At 37.8% G+C, this 27,976-nt stretch overlaps 1 protein-coding gene and 1 long non-coding RNA gene across 6 annotated transcripts; one reads left to right on the forward strand and one right to left on the reverse strand.

Annotated features, from left to right (window-relative positions):
- Positions 1-296: 296 nt before the first annotated feature.
- LOC121386301 lies at positions 297-27,976 on the reverse strand. Of its 3 annotated transcripts, none has more exons than XM_041517154.1 (8): positions 27,582-27,976; positions 14,178-16,931; positions 10,872-10,974; positions 9,564-9,678; positions 7,072-7,161; positions 5,576-5,711; positions 4,941-5,065; positions 297-2,943 (listed from the first exon to the last, which is right to left on the reverse strand). In XM_041517154.1, the coding sequence occupies exons 1-8, from the start codon at positions 27,685-27,687 to the stop codon at positions 2,683-2,685; spliced, it is 3,690 nt and encodes a 1,229-aa protein (XP_041373088.1). In that variant the 5' UTR covers positions 27,688-27,976; the 3' UTR covers positions 297-2,682. The 3 variants fall into 3 exon arrangements, with proteins under 3 accessions (XP_041373088.1, XP_041373089.1, XP_041373090.1); XM_041517155.1 differs by lacking the exon at positions 27,582-27,976 and adding an exon at positions 23,032-23,182; XM_041517156.1 differs by lacking the exons at positions 297-2,943; positions 4,941-5,065; positions 5,576-5,711; positions 7,072-7,161; positions 9,564-9,678 and adding an exon at positions 9,901-10,508.
- On the forward strand, positions 10,989-12,690 carry LOC121386302. 3 transcript variants are annotated; one of them, XR_005959632.1, is made up of 5 exons: positions 10,989-11,185; positions 11,247-11,438; positions 11,743-12,030; positions 12,147-12,242; positions 12,608-12,690. It is a non-coding gene; the product is annotated as an uncharacterized LOC121386302 (long non-coding RNA). The 3 variants fall into 3 exon arrangements; XR_005959630.1 differs by lacking the exon at positions 12,608-12,690 and having other exon boundaries at positions 12,099-12,359; XR_005959631.1 differs by lacking the exon at positions 12,608-12,690 and having other exon boundaries at positions 12,147-12,359.

Genomic DNA, 27,976 nt, shown 5'->3' on the forward strand with positions numbered 1-27,976 from the left:
ACATGTGATCAATGAGACTATATCGTTTGGATATAGCATACATCACCAATGGTAATGCACCACTACAATTAGATAGGTCATCCATTAAACACAGTACATGCAGTTGCTTTACTTGACATGCTTTTTCAAATATCTTTAGCCAAAGTTGAGCAGTATATGTACAGTAACACACACACACACACACACACACACACACACACACACTTGTATACACAAGTAAAACACGTACAGACATAATGTGTGTATAACAATAATACAAAGAAGAAAAATAACAATAAATAACAAACCATTAGGAAGACAATTGTAGACTTTTATTCATTTCACAATATTAGATGAATTAATCTATGTTATTTGGAAGAGAAATGTCTGTCCCAGATACTTCAAATTTCATTAGCATGATCATGATTTTTAAATATATATGTATATGAGAGAGAGACACACACACACAGGCAGACAGACAGGCAGACAGGGAGGAAGGAAATGAGATAAAGATAAATGGGATCAATAACGAGATGAGAGACAAAAGAGAAAGGGAAAGAAAAAGAAAAAACATATTTTGTTCATTTTAACTATTATCATTTACTACATAAAGCTATACATATTAAAGATGAGACATAAACATACAACACAAAATGGACCTTCAGGTTGTAAATAGAATGTACAATAATAGTGTGATGTTATATAATTATTGAATGAAAATATCTAACAAAGAAAACATATATTAATATTATGTGATGTAATATTGAATGAAAATATCTAATAAAAAAGGAATGTTAATATTTTGTAATATGTGATGCAATATTGAATAAAAATATCTATTAAAAATGAAAATCCATGTTTCATCAAACTACAACATAAATATACAAAACGAGTCATGTATAATAAATATAAATATAAACAAAAAGTGATATTAATAGAACTTTTAAAAAGCAATGCCGGACTACTGCTAGGAAAACATTCAAGTTAAAATTAATTAAATTCACCCAACATATTTCAAATAGTTTTACCAGTGGCAAGGGCTGGGGCTGGGCAGCAGCCTGCAAAGGGTTAATACCGACGGTCAAACAAGCATTCTGAGAGTACTGTGAATTTACACGCATGTAAGTTATACACAGGCTTTGTCAATTCGGCCCTATAAGTTTGCAAGTCACAATGTACAAGGGATGTAACGATTTATTGATGTCGACATGTCGCGATATTTCTCTCTACGATACGATTCAAGATACATGCACTATTGTGTCAATACTTGCAGTTTTTAAAAATCAATATTTGTCATTTAAAGTATTGATTTATTTAAAATAAATGTACGTTTTGTCAAATTTAAGTCCAATATGACCATACACAAACCGCATATCTTGCCCTAGTTTCTGTTCCTGTTACCATTATCGGAAACCAGTCCACAGACAGCTGTATATAGTGTCTAGTTAATTTTGATTAGCTGATATCCTGATTTGTGGCCAATCGCTTGTTCGAACCTTGCACGTAACGATATTGTTTGGCATGTGCATCATCTTTGCAAAGCATGGAGTTCTTAGGCAAATTTGAAAACCCGCCTGCAAAGAACAAGTCTGCCGTGTGGCGGGGGGGGGTTTTCCTTCTGCCTACCAGCTTTATAAGCCACTGTGTGCCCAGGTGGATGAGGAAATCACTGTTTACAAGAAAGAGGAATGTATTCCCCTTTTGAGTAATCCTCTGATGTGGTGGCAGAACAGTGAATATAAATTTCCAATGCTAGTTCAAATGGCCAAAACTTACCTGTGCATACCAGGAACATGTTTCAAGTGAAACAGTGTTTTTTACTGCAGGGGATACTATCACTGCCCAAAGAGCACAATTAAAACTACAAAATGTGGATAGTCTTATTTTTTTTAAAAAGAACATGACTTTTTAAAACAAATAATTCAGCACGGTTGTGAACCATTTGTGGTTGTTTTCCTTGCAATCCTCACAAATATGTCAAGTCTGGATTTATTATCATTGTTTGTGATCTATTATTAATATATTAATAATTTTCTACACCAACAATTCAGCATTTTTTATTGTAAATTTAATATCGCAATACTTATTGTATTGTGAGGTGAATATTGTGATATGTATCACAACTCTACTGTATCGTTACACCCTACAATGTATGCAAAAACAAATTTTCCACTTTCAAAACTAAACAAATTATACGTTTTCTGCTTCAGTACAGCTTCAGTGTGCATGATTTTTTTTTGTTAAAAGGTTCCTAGTGTAAACAATCCAAGGACATGAGATATAAACAAGTGTATTTTCAACAAGGTGAACATGAGGGATGATTCAACTAATGCTACTGTCTCTTAATTTGTGATCATGATATTTCAGAACAATAAATGCAAAAATATCAACAATTCTAGTTGCGTAAAATAAAAACATAAATATTACAAAATGATATTTTCTGTGTCAGTGTGCACAATCTTTTTAAAGAAGAATTTTCAGTCCCCACAGTCAATGCATCTTAATAGGATGACGACGTAAAACATTTAACCAATGATATTTTTGTCTCTGCCTCAGTGCATGGCCACAAACACGCCCCTTTTCCACTGACTGACAGTAAAACAATCTTCTTAAACAAGAGTTTTTACAATGTTCCCAGAGTCAATAAATCTTTACAGGATGATGATGTAACAATTTTTAACCAATGATATTTTAGTCTCTGCCTCAGTGTGCGGCCATGGACACGCCCCCTCGTCCGTTTATTGGCAGCAAGACTGACAGGCGTTCCCAGGCTATGGGGTCAAAGTCGGGCCGCATACTGTCGAGGATCTTGAGGCAGCTCTTGCCATCAAAGGAGTGGGCCTTGAGGTAGGTGGAGAACCGAACGGGGTCCTTGGCCATGATGGCCCGCACAGTCCTCTCGATCAGGTCAACGTTCCTGGACTCCATCGCATACATCAGGGGGGTCTTGCCACTCTTCTTGTCCTGAAACAAATCGATTACATTGTGACTTACAGTTAACCTGACAAACATGGGTCTGTGACACGTAAGTTAGCTACAAGTGCAACGGCTGTTTATAACTTTTAGTCGAGAAAGATGTTAAAATTTGCTTAAGACCTGTAAGAAATAGAATAATACATTCGCTCGTTAGATACATTTTAAAACAACTTATGAGATAAATGGTATCTAACGACCACTCGTATTATTCTCTATGTGTATGTGTTTTACCACTGCTACACAAGTGTTTATACATGTGTGTCTATGTGTGTATGCATGAGTGTGTATGCTACATGTGTATGTTAATGCTACATGTGTGTGCTACACGAGTATGCAATGTTAATGCTACATGTGTGGCTATGTGTGTATGCTGCATGAGCGTGTATGCAACGTGTGTCTATGTGTGTATGTTAATGCTACACAAGTGTTTATACATGTGTGTATGCTACATGTGTATGTTAATGCTACATGTGTGTGCTACACGAGTGTATGCAATGTTAATGCTACATGTGTGGCTATGTGTGTATGCTGCATGAGCGTGTATGCTGCATGAGCGTGTATGCAACGTGTGTCTATGTGTGTATGTTAATGCTACATGTGTGTATGCTATAGAAGTGTATGCAATGTTAATGCTACATGTGTGTCTATGTCTATGCTACATTAGTGTGTATGCAATGTTAATGCTACATGTGTGTTTATGTGTCGGTGTATGCTACATATGTATATTCCACATAATATGTACTGCATGTATGTGTATGCTGTGTGTGTATAGGTTATATGAGTGTGTGCGTTATATGAGTGTGTGCGTTATACGAGTGTGTGCGTTATACGAGTGTGTGCGTTATACGAGTGTGTGCGTTATACGAGTGTGTGGGTTATACGAGTGTGTGGGTTATACGAGTGTGTGTGTTATACGAGTGTGTGCGTTATACGAGTGTGTGTGTTACGAGTGTGTGGGTTATACGAGTGTGTGGGTTATACGAGTGTGTGTGTTATACGAGTGTGTGCGTTATACGAGTGTGTGTGTTATACGAGTGTGTGTGTTGTGTATTGAGTGTGTGTGTTATATGAGTGTGTGCGTTATATGAGTGTGTGCGTTATACGAGTGTGTGCATTATATGAGTGTGTGTGTTATACGAGTGTGTGCATTATACGAGTGTGTGCGTTATACGAGTGTGTGCGTTATACGAGTGTGTGTGTTGTGTATTGAGTGTGTGTGTTATATGAGTGTGTGCGTTATACGAGTGTGTGCGTTATACGAGTGTGTGCGTTATACGAGTGTGTGCGTTATACGAGTGTGTGTTATACGAGTGTGTGTGTTATACGAGTGTGTGCGTTATACGAGTGTGTGCGTTATACGAGTGTGTGCGTTATACGAGTGTGTGTGTTATACGAGTGTGTGTTGTGTATTGAGTGTGTGTTGTGTATTGAGTGTGTGTTGTGTATTGAGTGTGTGTGTATGTGTGTGTATGTATGTATGTTGTGCTTGTGTGTGTGTGTATACATGTTACACGGGTGTGTAAGCTATATGTCTGTCTAGGACAACCCAGATAGCTGAGATATGTGCCCAGGACACCAAGCTTGAACCATAATTGGTTATAAACACAAAAGTAGAGTTAACATAAAAAATAAGAGTGAGAATAAAACTAGAGTGTGCTAGGATGTTTTCAAACATAACATACCTGTGCACTAGGATGTTTTCAAACATGAACATACCTGTGCACTATCATGTTTTTAAACATAAACATACCTATGCATTAGGATGTTTTTAAACATGACCATACCTGTACGCTAGGATGTTTTTAAACATGAACATACTGTGCACTAGGATGTTTTTAAACATGAACATATTGTGCACTAGGATGTTTTTAAACATGAACATACTGTGCACTAGGATGTTTTTAAACATGAACATACCTGTGCACTACCATGTTTTTAAACATAAACATACCTGTGCACTAGGATGTTATTAAACATGAACATACCTGTGCGCTAGGATCAGCCCCACACTTAATGAGGAACTCAATGATGGGAATGCTGTTGATAATCCTGACTCCATCCTCCCTTGGTTTCCCATGGTTACGGATAGCACAGTGTAGGGCCGTCTGACCTACAAACACAAATACAGATTACAGAAAAAGTTTTTTTTGTTTAACTAGAGCAGATTGATTTATTAATTATCGGTTAAAAGACTGTCAAACATTTAGTACTTTTAACATATAGATTGGAGAGGAAACCCACTACTTTTGTCTATTAGTAGCAAGGGATATTTTATATGCACCATACCAGACTGGACAGCACATACCATGGTAGATTACAGGTACATGTACATGTAGATATATCAAATATTTACAAGAGACTGCTGAAACAATAATTATGTAAGCAGGCACATATGCAAGAAATTGTTAAGGGGGTGTAGTTGGTAGTTGGGTCATGCCCACCTGAAAAATACATTGAATAAAAGGAAATCTGCTTGGAACAGAGGGGAGTTTTGAACCCAACTCTCCACTGCACATGCACCTGGTAACACTCTACCTTCATAGTTTTACACAAGTAGAAAACAAGTGTAAAACTGTGTAGTTATTTTTACAAGAGTATGAAAAGCTAACACTGAGCATACCATCAGAGTTTGGTTGGTTCAGGTTGATTTCGGGATGTTTCATTAACATCTGTAGGGTGCTCAAGTACTCTTGTCCCTGTGATGCTGCGCAGTGTATGGCTGCCTTCACCTCACGCATCCCATTGTCCAGAATACACTGAAACACACAGCAGTGATACACATACTTAATGTCACCTGTACACATTTAAACTACAGCTACAAAGAGAGACAGACAGACAGAGTGAGAGTGAGAGTGAGAGTGAGAGAGAGAGAGAGAGAGAGAGAGAGAGAGAGAGAGAGAGAGAGAGAGAGAGAGCGAGCAAGAGAGAGAGAGAGAGACAAGAGAAAAAGCACCTGTCGTGGTTGGTAAAGTTTGTTTTGTTTAATGACACCACTAGAGCAGATTGATTAATTAATCATCAGCTATTGGATGTCAAACATTTGGTAATTTGACACAGTCATCAGAGAAAACCCATTACATTTTTCTTATTGCACCAAAGGATCTTTTATATGCACCTCAAGCAAGCACTCAAATGAATGGACTAAATCCCCCCCTCCCCATGGGCGGATCCAAGGGGGGGGGACCAGGGGGACGCGTCCCCCCCCAAATTGTTCAAGTGCCCTCAAAATGTCCAAGTGCCCTTTTTGTTTGTAGAATTTTTTTTTTTTTAAGTAAACAATAATTATATTGTAGATAAATGAAATCAAGATTTTCGTGTACATGCGCAAGCTTGCAGATATGTGTCTGTGTTATTGAGTCTCAATGGGGCCCCATTGAGGTTCTAACGTGAGTGACGCCAATTTACTTCATTATTGCTAGTATATTATGACGTAGAACTGTAGGAATTCATATTAATTGTAAATATCAAAACTTGTAGTACGGTGCCCTTTTGACGAGTCAATGTGCCCTTCTTTTTTGGTCCCCCCCTAAAAATATTTCCTGGATCCGCCCATGCTCCCCCCCCCCCCCCCCCCCCCCCCCCCCGTCATGGATGGAGACAAGGACTGAGATGTGGAAAAGTGAAATTTGCATTGCTATGGGGTATGCAAAAATTAATTGGTGTCCTATATTATGCGTGAACAAAAACTAGGTGGAGAAAATTGCAAACAAAATGATCGGTCTCACAATCTTCACAGGCCTGAACAGTGAAAGTTGACAGATAGAAATAGCAATAAAAAAAGTAAAACTTTGTTTTGTTTAATGACACCACTGGAGAACATCGATTTATTAATTATTGCCACTGAATGTCAATTTTTTTTCCATTAGTAGCAAGGAATCTTTTACATGCACCATCCCACAGACAGGATAGTGCATACCACAGCCATTGATATAGCAGATGCGATGCACTGGATGGAACGAGAAATAGCCCAATGTTAGATGAAGAAAACACCAAGCGAGTGCTTTGCCACTGGGTTACGTCTTGACCCAGCAGTCAAGTCAGAAAACAATAAGATGGGATTCAAAGGACAGAAAGAAATGGGGCAACTGGATATTAATAAATAAATTAAATAATTACCTCTGCCGGAATGTTCACATCAGCTTTGTATTCAGTTAACATGGAAACCATTTCTGGCTGGTTGGCACTGACTGCCAGATACAGGGGGGTCTGGAAACAAAAAAACAACAGTTAGTCATGTGTAATTCTGCCATAGCAACCACGTTACATGTACAGATTTCATAGTCTAGTCGTAAGTATAAATATGCTTTACAAACATAAATAACTTAATATTTTATTTAGCAGTGCAAATGATCTATAAAGCTCTGAGTCTCCACTTAAAACAAGTATTTTGTTTAACGACCCCACATTGATTTAGTAATCATCGACTATGTGATGTCAAACATTGCGTAATTCTGACATTTAGTCTTAGAAAGGAAATCTGTAGTAGCAAGTGATCTTTTATATGTACCATCCCACAGACAGGATAGCACAAACCGTGGTCTTTGATATACCAGTCGTGTTACATTGACTGGGATGAGAAATAGCCGAGTGAACCTACTGACGGGGATTGATCCTGAATCAGGTCTTGTAGAATTTTTATAAAATCCACTAGCCATGGGATCAGTGATTTTTTTAAATATACTAATCATGATTCAAAATTCACTACGTACCCTACTTTACTTTAAAGGGACATTCCAGAGTTTGCTGCAATTTTAAGATGTTATCGACTAAAAGAGACTTTTTAACAATTGTATTTACATATCAAATATATTTTTCTGCATAAAATATTAGAGGCTGTATATTAAACGTGTTTCTGATTGTTCTAAAATTTGTACTAGGTTAAATTTCATTTTATTTCCTCAAATATTTGTTTTCGTATGTACGAAATTATTTGAAGACCAAATCCAGTTTGAGCTTCTTACAAATATTAAGACGACCAGAAACACATTGAATATAGAGACACTGATATTCTAAACAAGAAAATATATTTAATATGTAAGTTTAATCGTAGAAATATTTTATTAGTCGGAAACATCTTACAATGCAGCAAACTCGGGAATGTCCCTTTAAATTAATACAATTTTACTAAATAATAGTAATAATCAGATATGTCATAGAGCTCAAAAACACAAACATTAGGGGGTACGGTGGGGGCAGCATATTGGTATTTTCAAAATAGACTTAACTGCAAGATTTTACCAAAAACAATTCACCAGCTGCCACACATGGTAATAGTAGTTATTTACTAGCCCAAAATTGAATACCATTAACCATGGGAGTGGGGCTACCGTAATCTAGAAGCCCTCCTGAATCGACTGCGCATCACCACTTAAAAGCTAAATACAATGTGCATGTAAGAATGATAATACAAATGTTGACACCATCGGAAAAGTAATACCTACAGGTATATCTTGCCTTTTTACTGTATAAAGTAATACCTACAGGTATATCTTGCCTTTTTACTGTATAAAGTAATACCTACAGGTATATCTTGCCTTTTTACTGTATAAAGTAATACCTACAGGTATATCTTGCCTTTTTACTGTATAAAGTAATACCTACAGGTATATCTTGCCTTTTTACTGTATAAAGGCAAGACAATGAAACAAATGGCTCTTTTGTGTGAGACAAGGGTTGAAAATTCAAAGTGGTTCAAATAGCACATCAGGTATGCCATTTCATATGTAACTTTCTTTCAATCCTAGTTGATTGTATATCTAAAGTCGTTCAGTTGGTGCAAACCAATTACAACTGATAATCGATGATAAAATTAAAACTGATTCCAAACACTAGAAATGAGAGAGAAAATCTTTCATGTTAAGATTCTGTCGGACACTAAAAGAGAAGATATCCCTTTAAAAGGGCAGACGTTAGTTTCAAATGGTCAATACAGTCACTAAGTTTGGTTAATCAACAAACCTATAACACATGTGAATAAAGTTACAACACAGAAAAACCAGAGTCTGTTGCAATCAAATGAGGAAGTATCCTCTCAAAATAAACTACAGCTCGCCTCTAGAACCATGCACTACTTCTCGGAGGTATACATGCGTTTTTAGAATTATGAAAAAAGCATTTCACCAGGATCACCACAAACACTTGAGATGTACGGAAATAGATATTCTAAACAATAAAATATACATTAAGTAATGTCTCATTTAATTTATAAAAAATGGCTCTAATAGTGAAAAATATTCTGTAGTGTTTTAAACCTAGGGTCTGTCCCTATAAGAAGAAAAAAAAGAGGTTTGTTTTGTTTAATGACACCACTAGAGCACTTTGATTAATCATCAGCTGTTGGATGTCAAACAGTCTTAGAGAGGAAACCCACAACATTTTTCCATTAGTAGCATGGGATCTTTTATATGCACCATCCACAGATAGGATAACACATACCATGACCTTTGATATAGCAGTCGTGGTGCACTGACTGGAACGAGAAATAGCCCAATGGGCCTATCGATGGGGACCGATCCCAAACCAACCGTGTATCAAGCGAGTGTTTTAACACTGGCCTACATCTGCCCCCCACCACCGTCCTTTAACATGAGCAATGTCACGTGACCCACCTGTCGTAAATTATTCTGGACGTCCACCATACACTGGAGTTCTTCTCGGACCTGGCGCTCTAGCAGAGCCTGAACCAGATACCTGTCGGTCTTACACACCGCCACATGCAAATAGCTGTAACAGAAAATATATAACAATATTAAAGATACCTGTCGGCCTTACACACCACCACATGCAAATAGCTGCAACAGAAAATATATATCAGTATTAAAGATACCTGTCGGCCTTACACACCGCCACATGCAAATAGCTGCAACAGAAAATATATAACAATATTAAAGATACCTGTCGGTCTTACACACCACCACATGCAAATAGCTGTAACAGAAAATATATAACAATATTAAAGATACACCTGTTGGCCTTACACACTGCCACATGCAGATAACTGTAACAGAAAATATATAACAATATTAAAGATACACCTGTTGGTCTTACACACCGCCACATGCAGATAACTGTAACAGAAAATATATAACAATATTAAAAATACCTGTCAGAATTACACACCGCCACATGCAAATAGCTGTAACAGAAAATATATAACAATATTAAAGATACCTGTCGGTTTTACACACACACCGCCACATGCAAATAGCTGTAACAGAAAATATATAACAATATTAAAGATACACCTGTTGGCCTTACACACTGCCACATGCAGATAACTGTAACAGAAAATATATAACAATATTAAAAATACCTGTCAGAATTACACACCGCCACATGCATATAGCTGCAACAGAAAATATATAACAATATTAAAGATACCTGTCGACCTTACACACCACCACATGCAAATAGCTGTAACAGAAAATATATAACAATATTAAAGATACTTGTCGGCCTTACACACACCGCCACATGCAAATAGCTGCAACAGAAAATATATAACAATATTAAAGATACTTGTCGGCCTTACACACACCGCCACATGCAAATAGCTGCAACAGAAAATATATAACAATATTAAAGATACTTGTCGGCCTTACACACCGCCACATGCAAATAGCTGTAACAGAAAATATATATAACAATATTAAAGATACTTGTCGGCCTTACAAACCACCACATGCAAATGTCTGTAATGGAAACTATATAACAATATTAAAAGGGGAATAACTCTGAGACAAAAAATTACTTATGTGTCTCCATATTTGTCCTTGTACTGGATGTTATCTCAACTCATTGTGGCCACCGTGCTAACTCACTTGTCTTAAATACAGTGGGGGTGTTAAAGTGGGTTACCGAGGGGAATAATTCTGAGACAAAAAAGGGGAATAACTCTGAGATAAAAAAATACTTACGTGTCTCCATCTTTGTCCTTGTACTGGATGTTATCTCGACTCATTGTGGCCACCAGGCGCCGCGCAATGTTCAGCTGGTTCTTTCCCACACACTTCTTCAATGCTGAACAAAGGAAGGACAGGTTTATATAACGACACCCCAGCACATATGGCTTAATAAGGAAGGACAGGTTTATATAACGACACCCCAGCACATATGGCTTAATAAGGAAGGACAGGTTTATATAAAGACACCCCAGCACATATGGCTTAATAAGGAAGGACAGGTTTATATAACGACACCCCAGCACATATGGCTTAATAAGGAAGGACAGGTTTATATATAAATAAGGAAGGACGACACCCCAGCACATATGGCTTAATAAGGAAGGACAGGTTTATATAACGACACCCCAGCACATATGGCTTAATAAGGAAGGACAGGTTTATATAACGACACCCCAGCACATATGGCTTAATAAGGAAGGACAGGTTTATATAACGACACCCCAGCACATATGGCTTAATAAGGAAGGACAGGTTTATATAACGACACCCCAGCACATATGGCTTAATAAGGAAGGACAGGTTTATATAACGACACCCCAGACACCCCAGCACATATGGCTTTAATAACGACACCCCAGCACATAGGAAGGACAGGTTTATATAACGACACCCCAGCACATATGGCTAATATATATAACGACACCCCAGCACATATGGCATAATATGGAAGGACAGGTTTATATAACGACACCCCAGCAATATGGAATAAGGAAGGACAGGTTTATATAACGACACCCCAGCACATATGGCAATAATTTATATAACGGAAATAAGGAAGGACAGGTTTATATAACGGCACATATGGCTTAATAAGGAAGGACAGGTTTATATAACGACACCCCAGCACATATGGCTTAATAAGGAAGGACAGGTTTATATAACGACACCCCAGCACATATGGCTTAATAAGGAAGGACAGGTTTATATAACGACACCCCAGCACATATGGCATAATAAGGAAGGACAGGTTTATATAACGACACCCCAGCACATATGGCTTAATAAGGAAGGACAGGTTTATATAACGACACCCCAGCACATATGGCTTAATAAGGAAGGACAGGTTTATATAACGACACCCCAGCACATATGGCTTAATAAGGAAGGACAGGTTGGCATATAAGGAAGGACAGGTTAATAACGACACCCCAGCACATATGGCTTAATAAGGAAGGACAGGTTTATATAACGACACCCCAGCACATATGGCTTAATAAGGAAGGACAGGTTTATATAAAGACACCCCAGCACATATGGCATAATAAGGAAGGACAGGTTTATATAACGACACCCCAGCACATATGGCATAATATGGAAGGACAGGTTTATATAACGACACCCCAGCACATATGGCTTAATAAGGAAGGACAGGTTTATATAACGACACCCCAGCACATATGGCATAATAAGGAAGGACAGGTTTATATAACGACACCCCAGCACATATGGCTTAATAAGGAAGGACAGGTTTATATAACGACACCCCAGCACATATGGCTTAATAAGGAAGGACAGGTTTATATAACGACACCCCAGCACATATGGCATAATAAGGAAGGACAGGTTTATATAACGACACCCCAGCACATATGGCTTAATAAGGAAGGAAGGATATAACGACACCCCAGCACATATGGCTTAATATATATACGACACCCCAGCACATATGGCTTAATAAGGAAGGACAGGTTTATATAACGACACCCCAGCACATATGGCTTAATAAGGAAGGACAGGTTTATATAACGACACCCCAGCACATATGGCTTAATAAGGAAGGACAGGTTTATATAACGACACCCCAGCACATATGGCAATAAGGAAGGACAGGTTTATATAAAGACACCCCAGCACATATGGCAGGAAGGATATAACAGCACATATGGCTTAATAAGGAAGGACAGTTTATATAACGACACCCCAGCACATATGGCATAATAAGGAAGGACAGGTTATGGCATATAAGGAAGACACCCCAGCACATATATAAAGGACACCCCAGCACATAATAAGGAAGGACAGGTTTATATAAGGACAGGTTTATATAAAGACACCCAGACACCCCCCCAGCACATATGGCTTAATAGGAAGGACAGGTTTATATAAAGACACCCCAGCACATATGGCTTAATAAGGAAGGACAGGTTTATATAACGACACCCCAGCACATATGGCTTAATAAGGAAGGACAGGTTTATATAACGACACCCCAGCACATATGGCTTAATAAGGAAGGACAGGTTTATATAACGACACCCCAGCACATATGGCATAATAAGGAAGGACAGGTTTATATAACGACACCCCAGCACATATGGCATAATAAGGAAGGACAGGTTTATATAACGACACCCCAGCACATATGGCATAATAAGGAAGGACAGGTTTATATAACGACACCCCAGCACATATGGCTTAATTAGCAAGAAGAATTTGACAAATGTACATGTACCTGTAGGTTTTTTTTAAATATCATGCAAGTGGCAAATTCCACCTGATATTGTAAATTCTTATAATATAAATTTGTACCGGTAGTGTGTGTGACTGTGTGTGTGTGTGTGTGTGTGTGTGTGTGTGTGTGTGTGTGTGTGTGTGTGTGTGTGTGTGTGTGTCTGCATGCGTGTGCATGCATGCACAAAGCATAGCAGTTTATGTAAGCAAATAATTACATAAATGTAGGGCTTTATTTATTTATTTATACCCATAATGGGTTTGGGTTTGGGTTTATTTATACCCATAATGAGTTTGTGTGTATTTCTGTTTATAGATATATATTATGCTTGTGCGTGCATGTGTATTTTGTATACACATATATCAAAATATAAATATCAATATCAATATAAAAATATGAATATGAATATGAATATGAATATGAATATGAATATAAGAATGAATATGAATATGAATATGAATATAAGAATATGAATATGAATATAAAAATAAAAATATAAATATAAATACATAGGCCCTATAGTACACTTATAACAAACATGCTTAGAACGAACTACTGCATAAAACGAACAGATCATAAAGTCCCGTTTTAGCTCCCTATATATTAATGACCAACTTATGCAAATATGTACAATGAACGAGAGAGAGAGAGAGAGAGAGAGAGAGAGAGAGAGAGAGAGAGAGAGAGAGAGAGAGAGAGAGAGAGAGAGAGAGAGACACACACAGAGAGACAGAGGGAGGGAGAAACACACACAAGCTTTATAATATATAACACACATACACGTAATATGCACATAATCAACTTACAAGTACTTGGTACAGGTTTTGGTGCTTGCTGTGCACTACTGGCAGCAATATTCATCACTCCCTGCTTCTTCTGGTGTTTCGGAGAGTTACTTCCCTTTGTAGCTCTCTGCGACGTGGCGGTGGTGGTCTGTACCGGTGGGGCAGACGAATGCGGGATGGTGGTGGGAAGTTTCGGCTTGATTGGTACAAACTGCGGCACTCTCCTCTGGGGTGCTGGGGTCGGGTTCACGACGACGATGGTCCGCGGCTGCTGGCTCGCGGGGATGAGAACGATCTGCGATGTCATTACGTTGGGCACGTTCCCAGGACCCTTTGAGACTTTCCCGAGACCGGTGTTGTTCACCGGCTGAGTGACAGTGATCGGAATCATCGTGGATGTTGCCGGTGACGTCATCGTTATGTTTGACTGTGGAATCAGAACCACCGACGTGGTCATGCACAGAGCGGCGGAGGTGGGCGGGGCTGGTTGGATGGTTGGCACAGTGACGGTCGTCTTGCCAAGAGGGGTGGACACGGGGATGTTGGGGGCGGGTATATTCATGGGTTTCTCGGCCATCCTGTTGGCCACCTTCGACACTAGCATGTCGCGGGTGAGGATGTTCATGATGTCGCAGTATGTGTCCAGATGTTCGTCTATATACTGCGTGACGTTCTTTCCGCCACTCTCAGTCTTGTCACTGGTGACGTTCTCTTGTGCCGCAGGCTGCACACCGATGTTTGGTCCATATCCTGCAGACGTCTGAAAATTGCTAAACATCACCCCAGTCTGATTGGTAGAGGACGCACGTATAGGACTGGTCATGTCAACTATCCCTTCGTATCCCTGTTGTCCTTTTGGCGATGTCACGTTCAGGTTGGTCTGCAGAATGTCCGACATACCTTCACACCCACTGTGCTGACTTCGTGATGAAGTCATAACATTCTTGTTTTGCACTGTGTCATATCCACCATGCTGGCTTCTAGGCGATGCCATGGTCATATTATTTCGTGTTGGGTCAGGCATACCATCAAAGCTCTGTGGTGATGTCATCATGCCGTCATAGCAACCATTCTGACTCATGGGTGATGTCATCATACCGTCATAGCAACCATTTTGACTTCTCGGTGATGCCGACATACCATCGTATCCACTCAACTGACTCCTTGGTGATGCTGTCATACCATCATAACAACCATTCTGACCTCTTGGTGATGCCGACAGACCATCATAGCAACCATTCTGACTTCTTGGTGATGCTGACATACCATCGTACCCACTAAGCTGACTTCTGGGTGAGGCAACATCCATTGTGGCGCCTTTCGGACTGAGCACGCTTCCCATGGACACGCCGCTATCGCTGGAGATGTTTGACATGTTGGATGGTGGGGGTGACAGCACTGTCGTGTCACTGAGTGGACTCAGCTCGGAGCTGTAGCCGTCACTAGACGTCTCTACACCACAGTCGATGCCACCATTATCACGGCATTCGTTGGTCAACACGGTCGCTATATTATTAGCTTGTAGATTGGTCAATGTCGTCATATTAGCCTGTGGATTGGACAATGTCGTCGTCATGACAGCCTGTGGATTGGTCAACAGTGTTGCAATGTTAGCCTGTGGATTGGTCAACACCGATGTCATGTTAACTTGTGGAAGACCTGCCGATGAGAAGGCACACTGGATTGCCGATGCATTGGGGACTACGACATTGCTGCTAATGTACTGCTCACCGCTGTTGATGTAGCCATTCGGCATTGTGTCCTGGGTGTCCTGGGAGTCTTCCAGCATCTGTAGAATGTCAATGGCATCACCTTCGGAGAACTGCCGGGACAGATTCGGTTCACTAGTCTGTTGTTTAATGTCAGGCGACTTGATCATCACCTGCCCTCCGCACAGCGAGGTCCGATTCACCGAGTTCAGGAACGTGTTACTGTTGTCGCTGTTCTGTGGGTTGTCAAGGTCGTTGACCTCATCGGGAGGTCGGTTGTACTTGAACGGTGGAATCATCTCTTCGTCGAGGCCGCGTTTTCCCGATCTTGTATCCATGGCAACAACAGTGCTGGTGGAGAAGCCGATGTTAGGCATCACCCTGGGCTGGAAGTTGTATCCCCTGTATCCGTAGTTGCCGAGAGACATGGGTTGTTTCTTGGGACCCAGTATGCCGCTGTGTGTCTGGCTGGAGGGCAAGAAGGCTGTAGCCCGGCCGTGGGTTGGTCCTCTCTCTTCAAGATTCTCGTCATCGTATTGCACCGGTTTCCCTTTCTCCTCCACCTTTATCTCCTTGGGGTAGATGTGCACACAGGAACTGTTCGCAGTGCTCTTCTCGACCTCTTCATCATCAACAAAATTGCCATCGCTCTGTGAGACTTTTCCTACAATCTTATCACCAGCACATTGGTTTTCCACATTACATTTCTTTGTGAACTCATCAGCCAGAACACTGTCATTTCCACTTGAAGTCTCCACCACCTCTGTTGTGCTTTCTTTACCACCGATACTCAGATTCAGTATCTTATCAGTAACATCTGTGACGTCATCATCTTTCATCACTTCCCCATTTGTTTTTACGTCACCGTTGATGATCTTCATAGCAGTAGCCATTTTGCCTTTCTGTTGAGGATCGATGTCGATATTGTCATCCGAATCGGACAGCTCAACTGGTTCCCGTTTTACACTGATGCCATTCACCACTTTAGATAGGTTGTCATGGTTACCACGTGTGCTTGTGTTGAGGATTCCATTCACTTTTTTTACACTCCGCTCAAAAAGACAATCTGAAAACAACAAGAAAGAAAATATAATTAGTGAGATACATGACCACGGAAATACATAACAGCATTCAACATTTTGTTCTGCTTAAATACACCACTTGAGCACATAGAGATTATTAAACGAGCTTGTGTGTCATACTGATTTTATGAAACGAGTGTCAGGAGTTTTGTATTACCCAAACGAGAGCGAGAGTAATACATGAATCCTGTTTCGTAAAATCCGTACAACTCACACGAGAGTGTAATAATTTCTTTATTATCCATATTATTATATTTGTTTTCTTTATGAATAACAAAACCCAACTCAAAATGTTTCAGCCACAACTAGGAGATGACGAAATGCACAGTCTGAGCTAGGTCTGGGGAAGAAACGTCATGTTATGACGTCGCTTCCCCAAATTACGTCATCACCCTTGTTATTACACATGTGCTTTGTATGATTATTATTAACTCGGTTATACTGAACCATGTGGATAATAAATTGATTTATTATTCATCAGCTACTGGATTTGAAACATTTCTTACATGTAATAATTCTGACAATGTCGTAGAGGAAACCTGCTACATATTTCCAATAACAGCACATACCATGGCCTTTGATGTATCAGAGCCCATATTTTTGATGCAATCTTTGTGCTATGAAATCATAAAATCATCAATCGCAGGCTATGATATCACTATGGTATGTGCTGTAGTGATGTCATAGCCTAGGATGGTTTTATGATTTCGTAGTGCTAAGATAGCTTCAGAAATATGGGCCCTGGCTGGTATGGTAAAAAAACCTCAATCAGAGAATGGGTCCATTGAAGGGGATTGATCCAACTATCAAAGCACCTCAGGAAGGAAGGAAATGTTTTATTTAACGACGCACTCAACACATTTTACTTATGGTTATATGGCATCGGACATATGGCTAAGGATATTGAGATCTGGGAAACCCACTGTCGCCACTTCATGGGCTACTCTTTTTGATTAGCAGCAAGGGATCTTTTATATGCACCATCCCATAGACAGGATAGCACATACCACGGCCTTTAATGTACCAGTTGTGGTACACTTGCTGGAGTGAGAAATAGTCCAATGGGCCCACTGACGGGGATTGATCCCAGACCAACCGTGCATCAAGTGAACGCTTTACCACTGGGCTATATCCCCCCCCCCCCCCCCCCCCCCCCCCCCCAAAGCACTCTACCAACTAAGTTAAATTTCACCCCATAAACATCAAAATATCAGTGAGTTAAAAGTTTGTTTTGTTCAATGAAACCACTAGGGCACATTGATTTATTAATCATCGACTATTGGATGTCAAACATTTGGTCATTATCATGATTATGACATATAGTCATAGAGAGGAAACCCACTACATTTTTCCATTAGTAGCAAAGGATCTTTTATATACACCATCCCACAGACAGGATGGCACTGCACTGGCTGGAACGAGAAATATCAGTGAGATAGAATGTCTGTATAGTGAAAGTAATAGCCAATGTCAGTTGTTATTCCCACAACAGAAAACGTTTACACTTTCATCACAATGAGGTCATTTTTTTTTTTTTTTTTTTTATTCCAGTCCAGTTTATAAATGTAATAATAAAAAGTTGATATGGTTTCTGACAGGCTAGGTTATAGAAGAGGGATTAAATATGGGAATCAAGATAATAAGTATAAATAAATAAATAAATAATAAAAAATAAATAAATAAATTTAAAGAAAATAGTAATAATAATTTTAAAAATAATAATAATAATAAAAAATAATAATAATGAATAAAAAAAATAATAGTAATAGTTAAAAAAGAAGAAACAAAACAGAAAGGACTTTGACACACATAAACACTCAATCACTTGCTTACTAATTCACATACACATCAGAGTTGAACATTAGCAGTCGCCCGGTCACCCATGGTGACCTTTCTAAGTTTATTGATTAAGGGTGACTAAGAATTTTACAAAGGTAGTCAGTCAACCATCGATTTTAGATTGGTGAGTATAGTATCAGTTACAAAAGAAATGCACTGAAACTGAATCGAATGACCAATATGTGACAAAACACAACACATTATCTGTATTGGTGTAAACTACAGAACTGGCTGAAGACGATATTATAGAACATGTTCTATATTTTGACAGCGCCAGACTGACCAGACTCAGTCTCAGCTTCTACGATTTTGGTCTGGAGCTGTAAACAAATATAGTTCAGAATGTATTGCAGACACTTGAATTGTTTTTTAAAGTCGTCGGCTTATTGGAATGGACTGAATACACCATAATTATCTAGCAGACATACTTTTTGACATTATTAAATGTTATGGTACAAATTAATCCTATTTAATTAGCTTACTAGAATTTTATTCTAGGACAAAATCAAATTTTATCTAACACTAAATAAAAATCAAATTTTACATTACTACAAGGATTATTACAAAAGTCAATTAATTGGCATGTAAATATAAAATTCATATAAAAACGTATTAATTTGTTAAATTGTAAACCCATACCATCTGAAATAACCTTTTTTTGGAAGTTCATTGTAAATAAAAAATATGTATTTATAAAACTACATAGTTTTAAGTGTTTGTATATACTACCAAATCAAATCCCATAGACAATAGTAACGTGTGGCTAAAACTCCTACCTAAAAGTGAATTTAACAAATTGGGGATAAGCTGCTCATTTCAGAGATAACGGGTAGTGTCTATGACTACCCTACAGGTAGTTCTACTCAAAACTTAAGTACTTTTTTTACAGGTACTCTATACAGGTTTTGTACAGCACTCGCTCGATGCGCAGTTGGTCTAGGATCAATCCCCGTCAGTGGGCCCATTGGGCTATTTCTCGTTCCAGCCAATGCACCACAACTGGTATAACAAAGGCCGTGGTATGTGCTACCCTGTCTGTGGGATGGTGCATATAAAAGATCCCTTGCTGCTAATCGAAAAGAGTAGCCCATGAAGTAGCGACAGCGGGTTTCCTCTCTCAATATCTGTGTGGTCCTTAACCATATGTCTGACGCCATATAACCGTAAATAAAATGTGTTGAGTGCATCGTTAAATAAAACATTTCTTTCTTTCTTTCTATACAGGTTTCAAGCACAAAGCTACTTGACACAGTGGTACAGTGGTACAGTGGTACTAGATGAAATAAAATTGCATACATTTGTTGCCCAGATGAAACTTTTTTCTTTTTTGTACAACCAACACACTCACATTTATCACCAATCACAGGACTTGTGGTGTTAACTTCTCTATCTCCTCCAACTTTGACCCAGCTGGAAGTTATTTGGTTTAGTATTACCTTAAAACATGCAAGGTAATCTGAATGACAAAACCGTAATAGGAGATCAGGGCTGTATTTCTACACAATGCAGAGTCGAATGGATACAATGTATTTCGCAAAATAGTGGATAATCTATATCTAGTACATTGTGTACCTTGTCTATAAGAGGACAGCCGCTCCCCAGGAAATCCTTTACTAGAGAGTTCATCCCTTTTGCATCTTGACTATTTACAAAAACACAGTTTTACCTTTTAAGGCTTTGTAGTCTCTTTGTACTGCATTATCGATTACTTCAGAGACAATGCAAGTTAAGCTGATCCAGCATTTTGTTTTTACCTCTGTATTAAAAAGTATACTTAATCTGTATCATTTAATGGTAATTTGTAAAGAAGCATTATTATTTATAATGGATTTCTTTTTCGAAATTTTTTATTTAGGTTGGTATTGGTTTAAAACTTACCCGGTAATAATATGTTTTTTAAAATGAATTTTAACTTTATTCATTATGATGTTACATGCCAATTCATTGGGGTTTTTTTGACGCAAACGAACTACATGTATATATACTTGGTTATTATTTAACAAAGAAAATTCTAGTTTTGATTTTCGCTGTGTAGTTAAATTGGAATCCTTGTGTGTATTTCACGAGAAATAACCAAGGGGGCAACTCGATCATTGTGAGCTTAGCATGGGGTCGGCTAGCTTATATATTCCCAGGCAAGGGCTCAGTTTTCTTCTTCTCTTGTGTTTTTTAAATTAAAATGAACCAAGATGAAAAAAAAAATGTTTAGTATATCTTTTAATTTTATAGTTTCATTTGTTATAAAATGTTTAGTACATCTTTTAATTTTACAGTTTCATTTGTTATAAAATGTTTAGTACATCTTTTAATTTTATAGTTTCATTTGTTATAAATTAAATAATATATATATTATTTTTTTAATTTCACACATATTCTATTTTTTAAAATAATTTTTATTACTACCAATTATAAGATAAAAGGTAAACTTTGTAGTTTTAACAGTAACTTATTAATTCCTATGTTAAAATTACTCTAATCTGCTGTTTTATTTACATCAAAAACTTAATCCTGTATGGGAAGACGTACTAAAATGTGCAAAATTCTAACAGCACACTATATAGCATTAGTTTACACAGGGGTGTCAGTAATAGTCGGCAGACAGTGATTTTTCAGTCTTTTTTAATAAATTGTCATTGGTTATAAAATTACAAAGAACAAATGCTTATTGGCCTGGTGCTTATACATCTTTGAAGTTGTAACTATTTGACTGAAGTTGACAAGGGAGAGCATGTAGTTTGTAAACATGTGTAACTTATTGACATTCAAGATTTCTTTGTGGCAATTCCGGCCCATGCAAAAGTAGTGCTTTTTGTGTAAAATGGGAATACTCCGGCCAGATTTAGTGTGTGTGTTTGTTTAAACCAATATGCTGGGAGAAAGTGCTGGACAACAGGGGCTGTAATTTTCAGGGTATGTTGCCCTCAGGCAGCCAAAGGTACAATGTACATAAAATTCATGGGCCTGTTGATATTAATAAAAATGTTATAGCCACTAACATTATATAGAGACATATATAGCGTAATTAATTGTGGTCTGTGGCCGAATCAAGCTGATTATGTCACATGACAATAGCCAATTATAATTTAGTTTTCACGTCTTATTTCTATTCATAATGACATCATTCACTGCGAAGGGCGGGATGTAAGTGGTAAGGCGCTCGCTTGATGTGCGGTCAGTCTAGGATCGATCCCTGTCAGTGGGCCCTTTAAGCTATTTCTTGCTCTAGCCAGTGCATCACAACTGGTATATCAAAGGCCGTGGTATGTACTACCCTGTCTGTGGGATGGTGCATATAAAAGATCCCTTGCTACTAATGGAAAAATGTAGCGGGTTTCCTCTCTAAGACTATATGTCAGAATTACCAAATGCTTGACATCCAATAGCCGATGATTAATAAAATCAATGTGCTCTAGTGGTGTTGTTAAACAAAACAAACAAACTTTTTTCATTCACTGTGATGTATGCACTATTGATCCTGACACAGACAGCTAGTCACAGCTACATGTATTTTTACTGAGTTTTAGACTTACACACATGTAATTAACTACATACATTTACTATGCATGCTTAACACCTACAATGTAGCTGCCACGGGTGTAGGAAGGTGCCAACAGGTAAGGGAAGAGGGCACATAAATGTAAATGTATAAATATATTAAAAAACCACTGCTGCTACAAAGTGGAGGTAGCATATGCTCCCTTCACACACACACCCCTCCTCCCCACTTCATACGCCAGTCCAATTAATAAATCAGTTTGCTCTGCATGTGGTGTCGTTAAACAAAACACACTTTTAACTTTCTCTCTATCCGAGGTAAAATCCACTACTGGCCATTACAAACTTTAGTATGACCAGAAACACAAAGATTGTACAGACACAGACATTGCAAACAAGAAAATGTAATTTAAAGTTTAATTTTAATAGCAAAAATTAGTAACATGAAACAGCTTAATATGTACATATACATGTACATTTAGGAATCTAGTTAAGCATAAAGTAATTTTATGAACCAAAAAACCAGATACAACTTTTGTTTTAGCTGAGAACTTGACAACAGCTACAAAGTGTCTGTACAAGTCACCCTGTAAACATGTCGACTACGAAACCAAATTAGCTGTGACCAAATTAGGAAGTGTAAAGCCTTCCATATTTACATGCATATCATCAGTACATACATAGTTACCAGTAAATATAACACATGGATATATATATATATACTACTACATATAAAGTGTAATATTTCACCTTACTCAAGACGTGGAAAATCTGAATATATTCACAGTAATATACATCCACACGGAAGCAGAAACTGCGCACAAGAAAACAAAGCTGTATGTATGCACATTAAGTCCTACCACAGCTGAGTGAAATGTAGGTCATCGCCTATTCATGAACTAACAGCCAAGGCGAGTCACTAGCTGTCAACCTTCTGTACAACCTCTAACAGAAAAATAGAGGAATTTAACTCATTAACATGTCACCATTAAAAGCTGTAGGAACCAGGAGGTGGGGGCCTGTATCCCCCACTTAAGGACAAAAATGTATGTTTTTGTTTCTCCTACTGTATATAAATTTATACCTGACAGTGTATACATAAAAATCTGGATTGTACCCACTCTCCAATAGAGACTGTGCTCCCCCAACTAATGATTGTGCCTCCACACCCACCCACACATGATGTATTCCTATGGGCCTGTTACAATCATGAAAGAGATATAGGCCTGATTATACTGACACCCCAGCACATTTTAAACTCTTGTCATTTGGTGTCTAACATACAGCTATTTTGACATTGTCGAGATCGAGATAAGAGAGACAGAGATAGGGATAGAGATAGAGAGAGATGGCCCTTGGGGGAAGAGGAAAAAATTAAATTAATAGAGATAAACCACACAACCACAGGAACAAGAAGGAATCGTTTATACATGTACAATATATATAATGCACTTTTGAAATGTTTTCCATAACTGCACATTCCCACATAGACAAACAGTACATAATACCTACAGTATACCAGTGTTCGAAATAACCACTTGTCCGTTTGTCCTGACAAGTGAAAATCTGCTCGGACAAGCAAAATGTACCTCAGTGTTTGTCATGTGGACAAGTAAAAATGTTCAATGCAGTTTAATTTTGAATATTCAAAACTACAGTCCTTGTACTTGAATAAAACTAAACATTTATTTGGACAAGTGAAGATATTGCTGAAAACTTCTGCTTGTTTATATTGCTGTATACCAAACAATTATGCTATAGGTGGTCATCTCTATATTCCTAAATTCTGGACTTAATTTACATGTAACAAAAGTTAAAAGTTTGTTAAAAAAATGGTTTATTGACACCACTAAAGCATATTGATTTATCAATCATCAACTACATTTTGTCATTTTGATTCATAGTACAGAGCTTCTAGATTATGGTAGCCAAACTCCCATGGCTAGTGATATTCAATGTTGGGGATGGCTAGTAAAAAATATCTTGCCCCATCCCCCACCCCCAAACGCCAGTCTTAGTGTTTTTAAGGTCTATTTCCCTCTTTAGGTGACATAATGATCTGATTGTTACTTTTAGTAAAATTGTATTAACTTAAAGTAAAGTAGGGCTAGTGAATTTTTAATTGTGGCTAGTGAATTTTTAATTGTGGCTAGTACATTTTTAAAATCACTGATCCCATGGCTAGTAGATTTTGTACAAATTCTAGACACCCTGTAGTAAACCTAGCTTCTGCATTTTTTAATTAGTAGCAAGCGATCTTTTATATGCACTTTACCACAGACATGACAGCACATACCACAACCTTTGACATACCAAGTCATGGGGCACTGGTTGGCACAGGAACAAACCCAATCAAAGAATGGGTCCACAGAGGTGATTTGATCCTACAACGCAAGCACCTCCAACAATCCTCAGGCGAGCACTCTACACTATATTAAAACATGGCTCCTGAATTTGACATCTAATTGTGTTTAAATAAATAGAAGGCTCCTAGACAAAAATGTTACCATAGAGGGCAGGGCCCAATTTCACAAAAAACTGTAAGCCTAGTTTTGCAAGTAAATGTAAATCACTGACTAAACAACAATTCTTATTACTATTATAGTACAACTAATATAGTTTGAGGTATACACATTTCATTTTCTTCTGTCTTTGAAATGCTCCATCTTCTGTAATACTTTAATTTTCTGTGTGAAATTGAGGCCATGCAGCTGTAAATGTGTGCCCAGTATAACTGCTAGTCGCATATATGTAAACTTACAATGTTAGTGAAATTGAGACCATGCAGCTGTAAATGTGTGCCCAGTATAACTGCTAGTCGCATATATGTAAAATTACAATGTTTTGTGAAATTGATGCCATGCAGCTGTAAATGTGTGCCCAGTATAACTGCTAGTGCATATATGTAAACTTACAATGTTTTGTGAAATTGAGGCCATGCAGCTGTAAATGTGTGCCCAGTATAACTGCTAGTCGCATATATGTAAAACCGGCCTCGGTGGCATCGTAGCAGGCCATCGGTCTACAGGCTGGTAGGTACTGGGTTCGGATCCCAGTCGAGGCATGGAATTTTTAATCCAGATACCGACTCCAAACCCTGAGTGAGTGCTCCGCAAGGCTCAGTGGGTAGGTGTAAACCACTTGCACCGACCAGTGATCCATAACTGGTTCAACAAAGGCCATGGTTTGTGCTATGCTGCCTGTGGGAAGCGCAAATAAAAGATCCCTTGCTGCCTGTCGTAAAAAGAGTAGCCTATGTGGCGACAGCGGGTTTCCTCTAAAAAAAATCTGTGTGGTCCTTAACCATATGTCTGACGCCATATAACCGTAAATAAAATGTGTTGAGTGCGTCGTTAAATAAAATACTTCTTTCTTTCTTTCATATATGTAAACTTACAATGTTTTGTGAAATTGAGGCCATGCAGCTGTAAATGTGTGCCCAATATAACTGCTAGTCGCATATATGTAAACCTACAATGTTTTGTGAAATTGGTCCCTGATTTTCCTTTAAAATCTTTAGTTCATAAACTTCTAATAATAAAACTAAGGGGAAAAATCCACCCAAAAACATGTTACATTTATTTAATTTGCAAATTATGATACCATTTACATATACATAACCAAGTTAAAGGCCATTTACCAATACATTTATCAATATTTCAATAAACATACAAACTGTACTATCTTCCTGAAAATAGTAATTAAAAATATGATCTTTGTAATTATGAATGTTTTTTCATAAAGTAAAGTAATACAAAATGTATATGAAATAAAGGCCTTTATAAGGCTTTTTAAAGGATATGTAGACATTTCATATGGCTCGAAATGAACAACCCTGCATCCACATATTAGGGTTCAACTGTAATTCGACAAATTGTCAAATGTGTATTAAACTTAAATTTGGAAAACATTTTTCTTTATTAACTCAGTAAAAAGCCAATTCAAAATCATGTGCCTAGTGAAGATGTACCACTATTTCCACTGTTTGGCTTTCCGTAACCGTGTTACCCACATTTCCGATTCTCAGAAGCATGAATTGGCGAATAAAATCTGAGAACATATTCAGGATACAGTCTTCATCACTTACATTCTTTAAATTGTCAAGTGTTTGTTATTTAATATTAAATTAATAAAGTTAAAGTTTGTTTTGTTTAATGACACCTCTGGTGCACATTGATTAATTAATCAGCTATTGCATGTCAAACATTTGGTATAACTCGTAGTCATCAGAGGAAACCCACTACATTTTTCCATTAGCTGCAAGGGATCTTTTCTATGTACATTTCCACAGACAGGAATACACATGCCTTTGAGCAGTTGTGGTGCACTAGTTGTAATGAGAAAAAACCCAATTGGCTGAATGGATACGAGGTGGTTCAATCCTGTAATGCAAGCACCTCTGATGAGCACTCAACCGACTGAGCTAAATCTCACCCTGTGTTATTTAACAAAGCCAACCACTCCCCCAAAAAATATATATCATGTTTCTTTTTAATGTAAAAAGTATTTCTAATTACTGGTAATATAGTAACTCTTTTGTTTTTTCTAATGATGTAAACAATCGAGGATATAGGTTTCACATCATTGTTCACAAGCTGTAATTCACTATAGACAATTTATTCTTAAACTGACATTGGGAACATAAACAAATGACAAGTGGCATATTACTTTTAAAAAGGGGGCAAAATACCAAATGGCATGACTTAATAGAGACAGCAACTCAACAGGGTATGAGTATACATATTTTACCAACATTTTTTTAAATGATTGCCGATATATATACAAGTAACTGTGTAATGTGTGGGATACTCCATTTAATATAGGTCGAATAATGGATAATGGTATGCCAATGATTTACTGGTTTAAGATAATATGGCATAAGCTCAACCCGTACCCTCCTTTCAATGGTTAAGGTTAGTTTTAGGGTTAGGGTTAGTCTTTAGAGCCTTGATATAGAAGGGTACCGGTCGAACATAATATATTGTATGTATACTTAAAATTTAGTTAAATAAATTTTAATAAATAATTAATAAATAAATTAAATCATAAATGTTTTTAAAAAATAGCACACACATACTATGATACCGGACATACACACCAACATTTGATATACCAAAAAGCCAATAATTAAAAACATTCCATATATCTACTGCAGCGTATTGGACCCAGAATAACGGAGAAGTCATGGCGCCCGTCATAACAGACAATTCGCAAATCATCGTCGAACGTGTCGCGGACGAGCGAAGACAGCCATATAAAATTATAAGGCATATTATTATTCGTACGGTACGGTCCCTTACCTTTCGATTTTGTCGACAGTTTCGTCATCTCTTCACTCGTACAATTGACTTGATTTTGACCTATGTCGTTTACAACTTCAGAAGCTTCATCTGAACTAAACTTCATTTTCTTATTATTATTATTTCGCTAAATATAAAACACAGGAAAAATCAGTCAAGAACCACCTTGTTGACAAGAAACAATATATTTCTATCCGGAAGCTATTTTTATTGGTCGATACATTCGTGACGTATCAGAAAAGGCAAAAGGGGAATTCCCTAATTGAATATTACGACCAACGGACCTTGGGTGTCAACCAATCAAAAAAGGTTAACTGTTGTTTCCCCCTCGTCGTGTATTTTTAGCTACACATCGAAAATATTACATTACCCAACATTTTGTAGTTGGTAGAATG

Source organism: Gigantopelta aegis, chromosome 12 (assembly GCF_016097555.1).
Source record: "Gigantopelta aegis isolate Gae_Host chromosome 12, Gae_host_genome, whole genome shotgun sequence".
Classification (NCBI taxonomy): Eukaryota; Metazoa; Mollusca; class Gastropoda; order Neomphalida; family Peltospiridae; genus Gigantopelta; species Gigantopelta aegis.

Coding starts and splice junctions, on each gene's coding strand:
- LOC121386301 (XM_041517154.1), bottom strand. CDS start 27,687: ATGAAGTTTAGTTCAGATGAAGCTTCTGAAGTTGTAAACGACATAGGT. Junction 10,975..14,177: donor AAAACCTGTACCAAGTACTT/GTAAGTTGATTA, acceptor TCCTTTGTTCAG/CATTGAAGAAGTGTGTGGGA. Junction 2,944..4,940: donor GGGCTGATCCTAGCGCACAG/GTATGTTCATGT, acceptor GATTTGTTTCAG/GACAAGAAGAGTGGCAAGAC.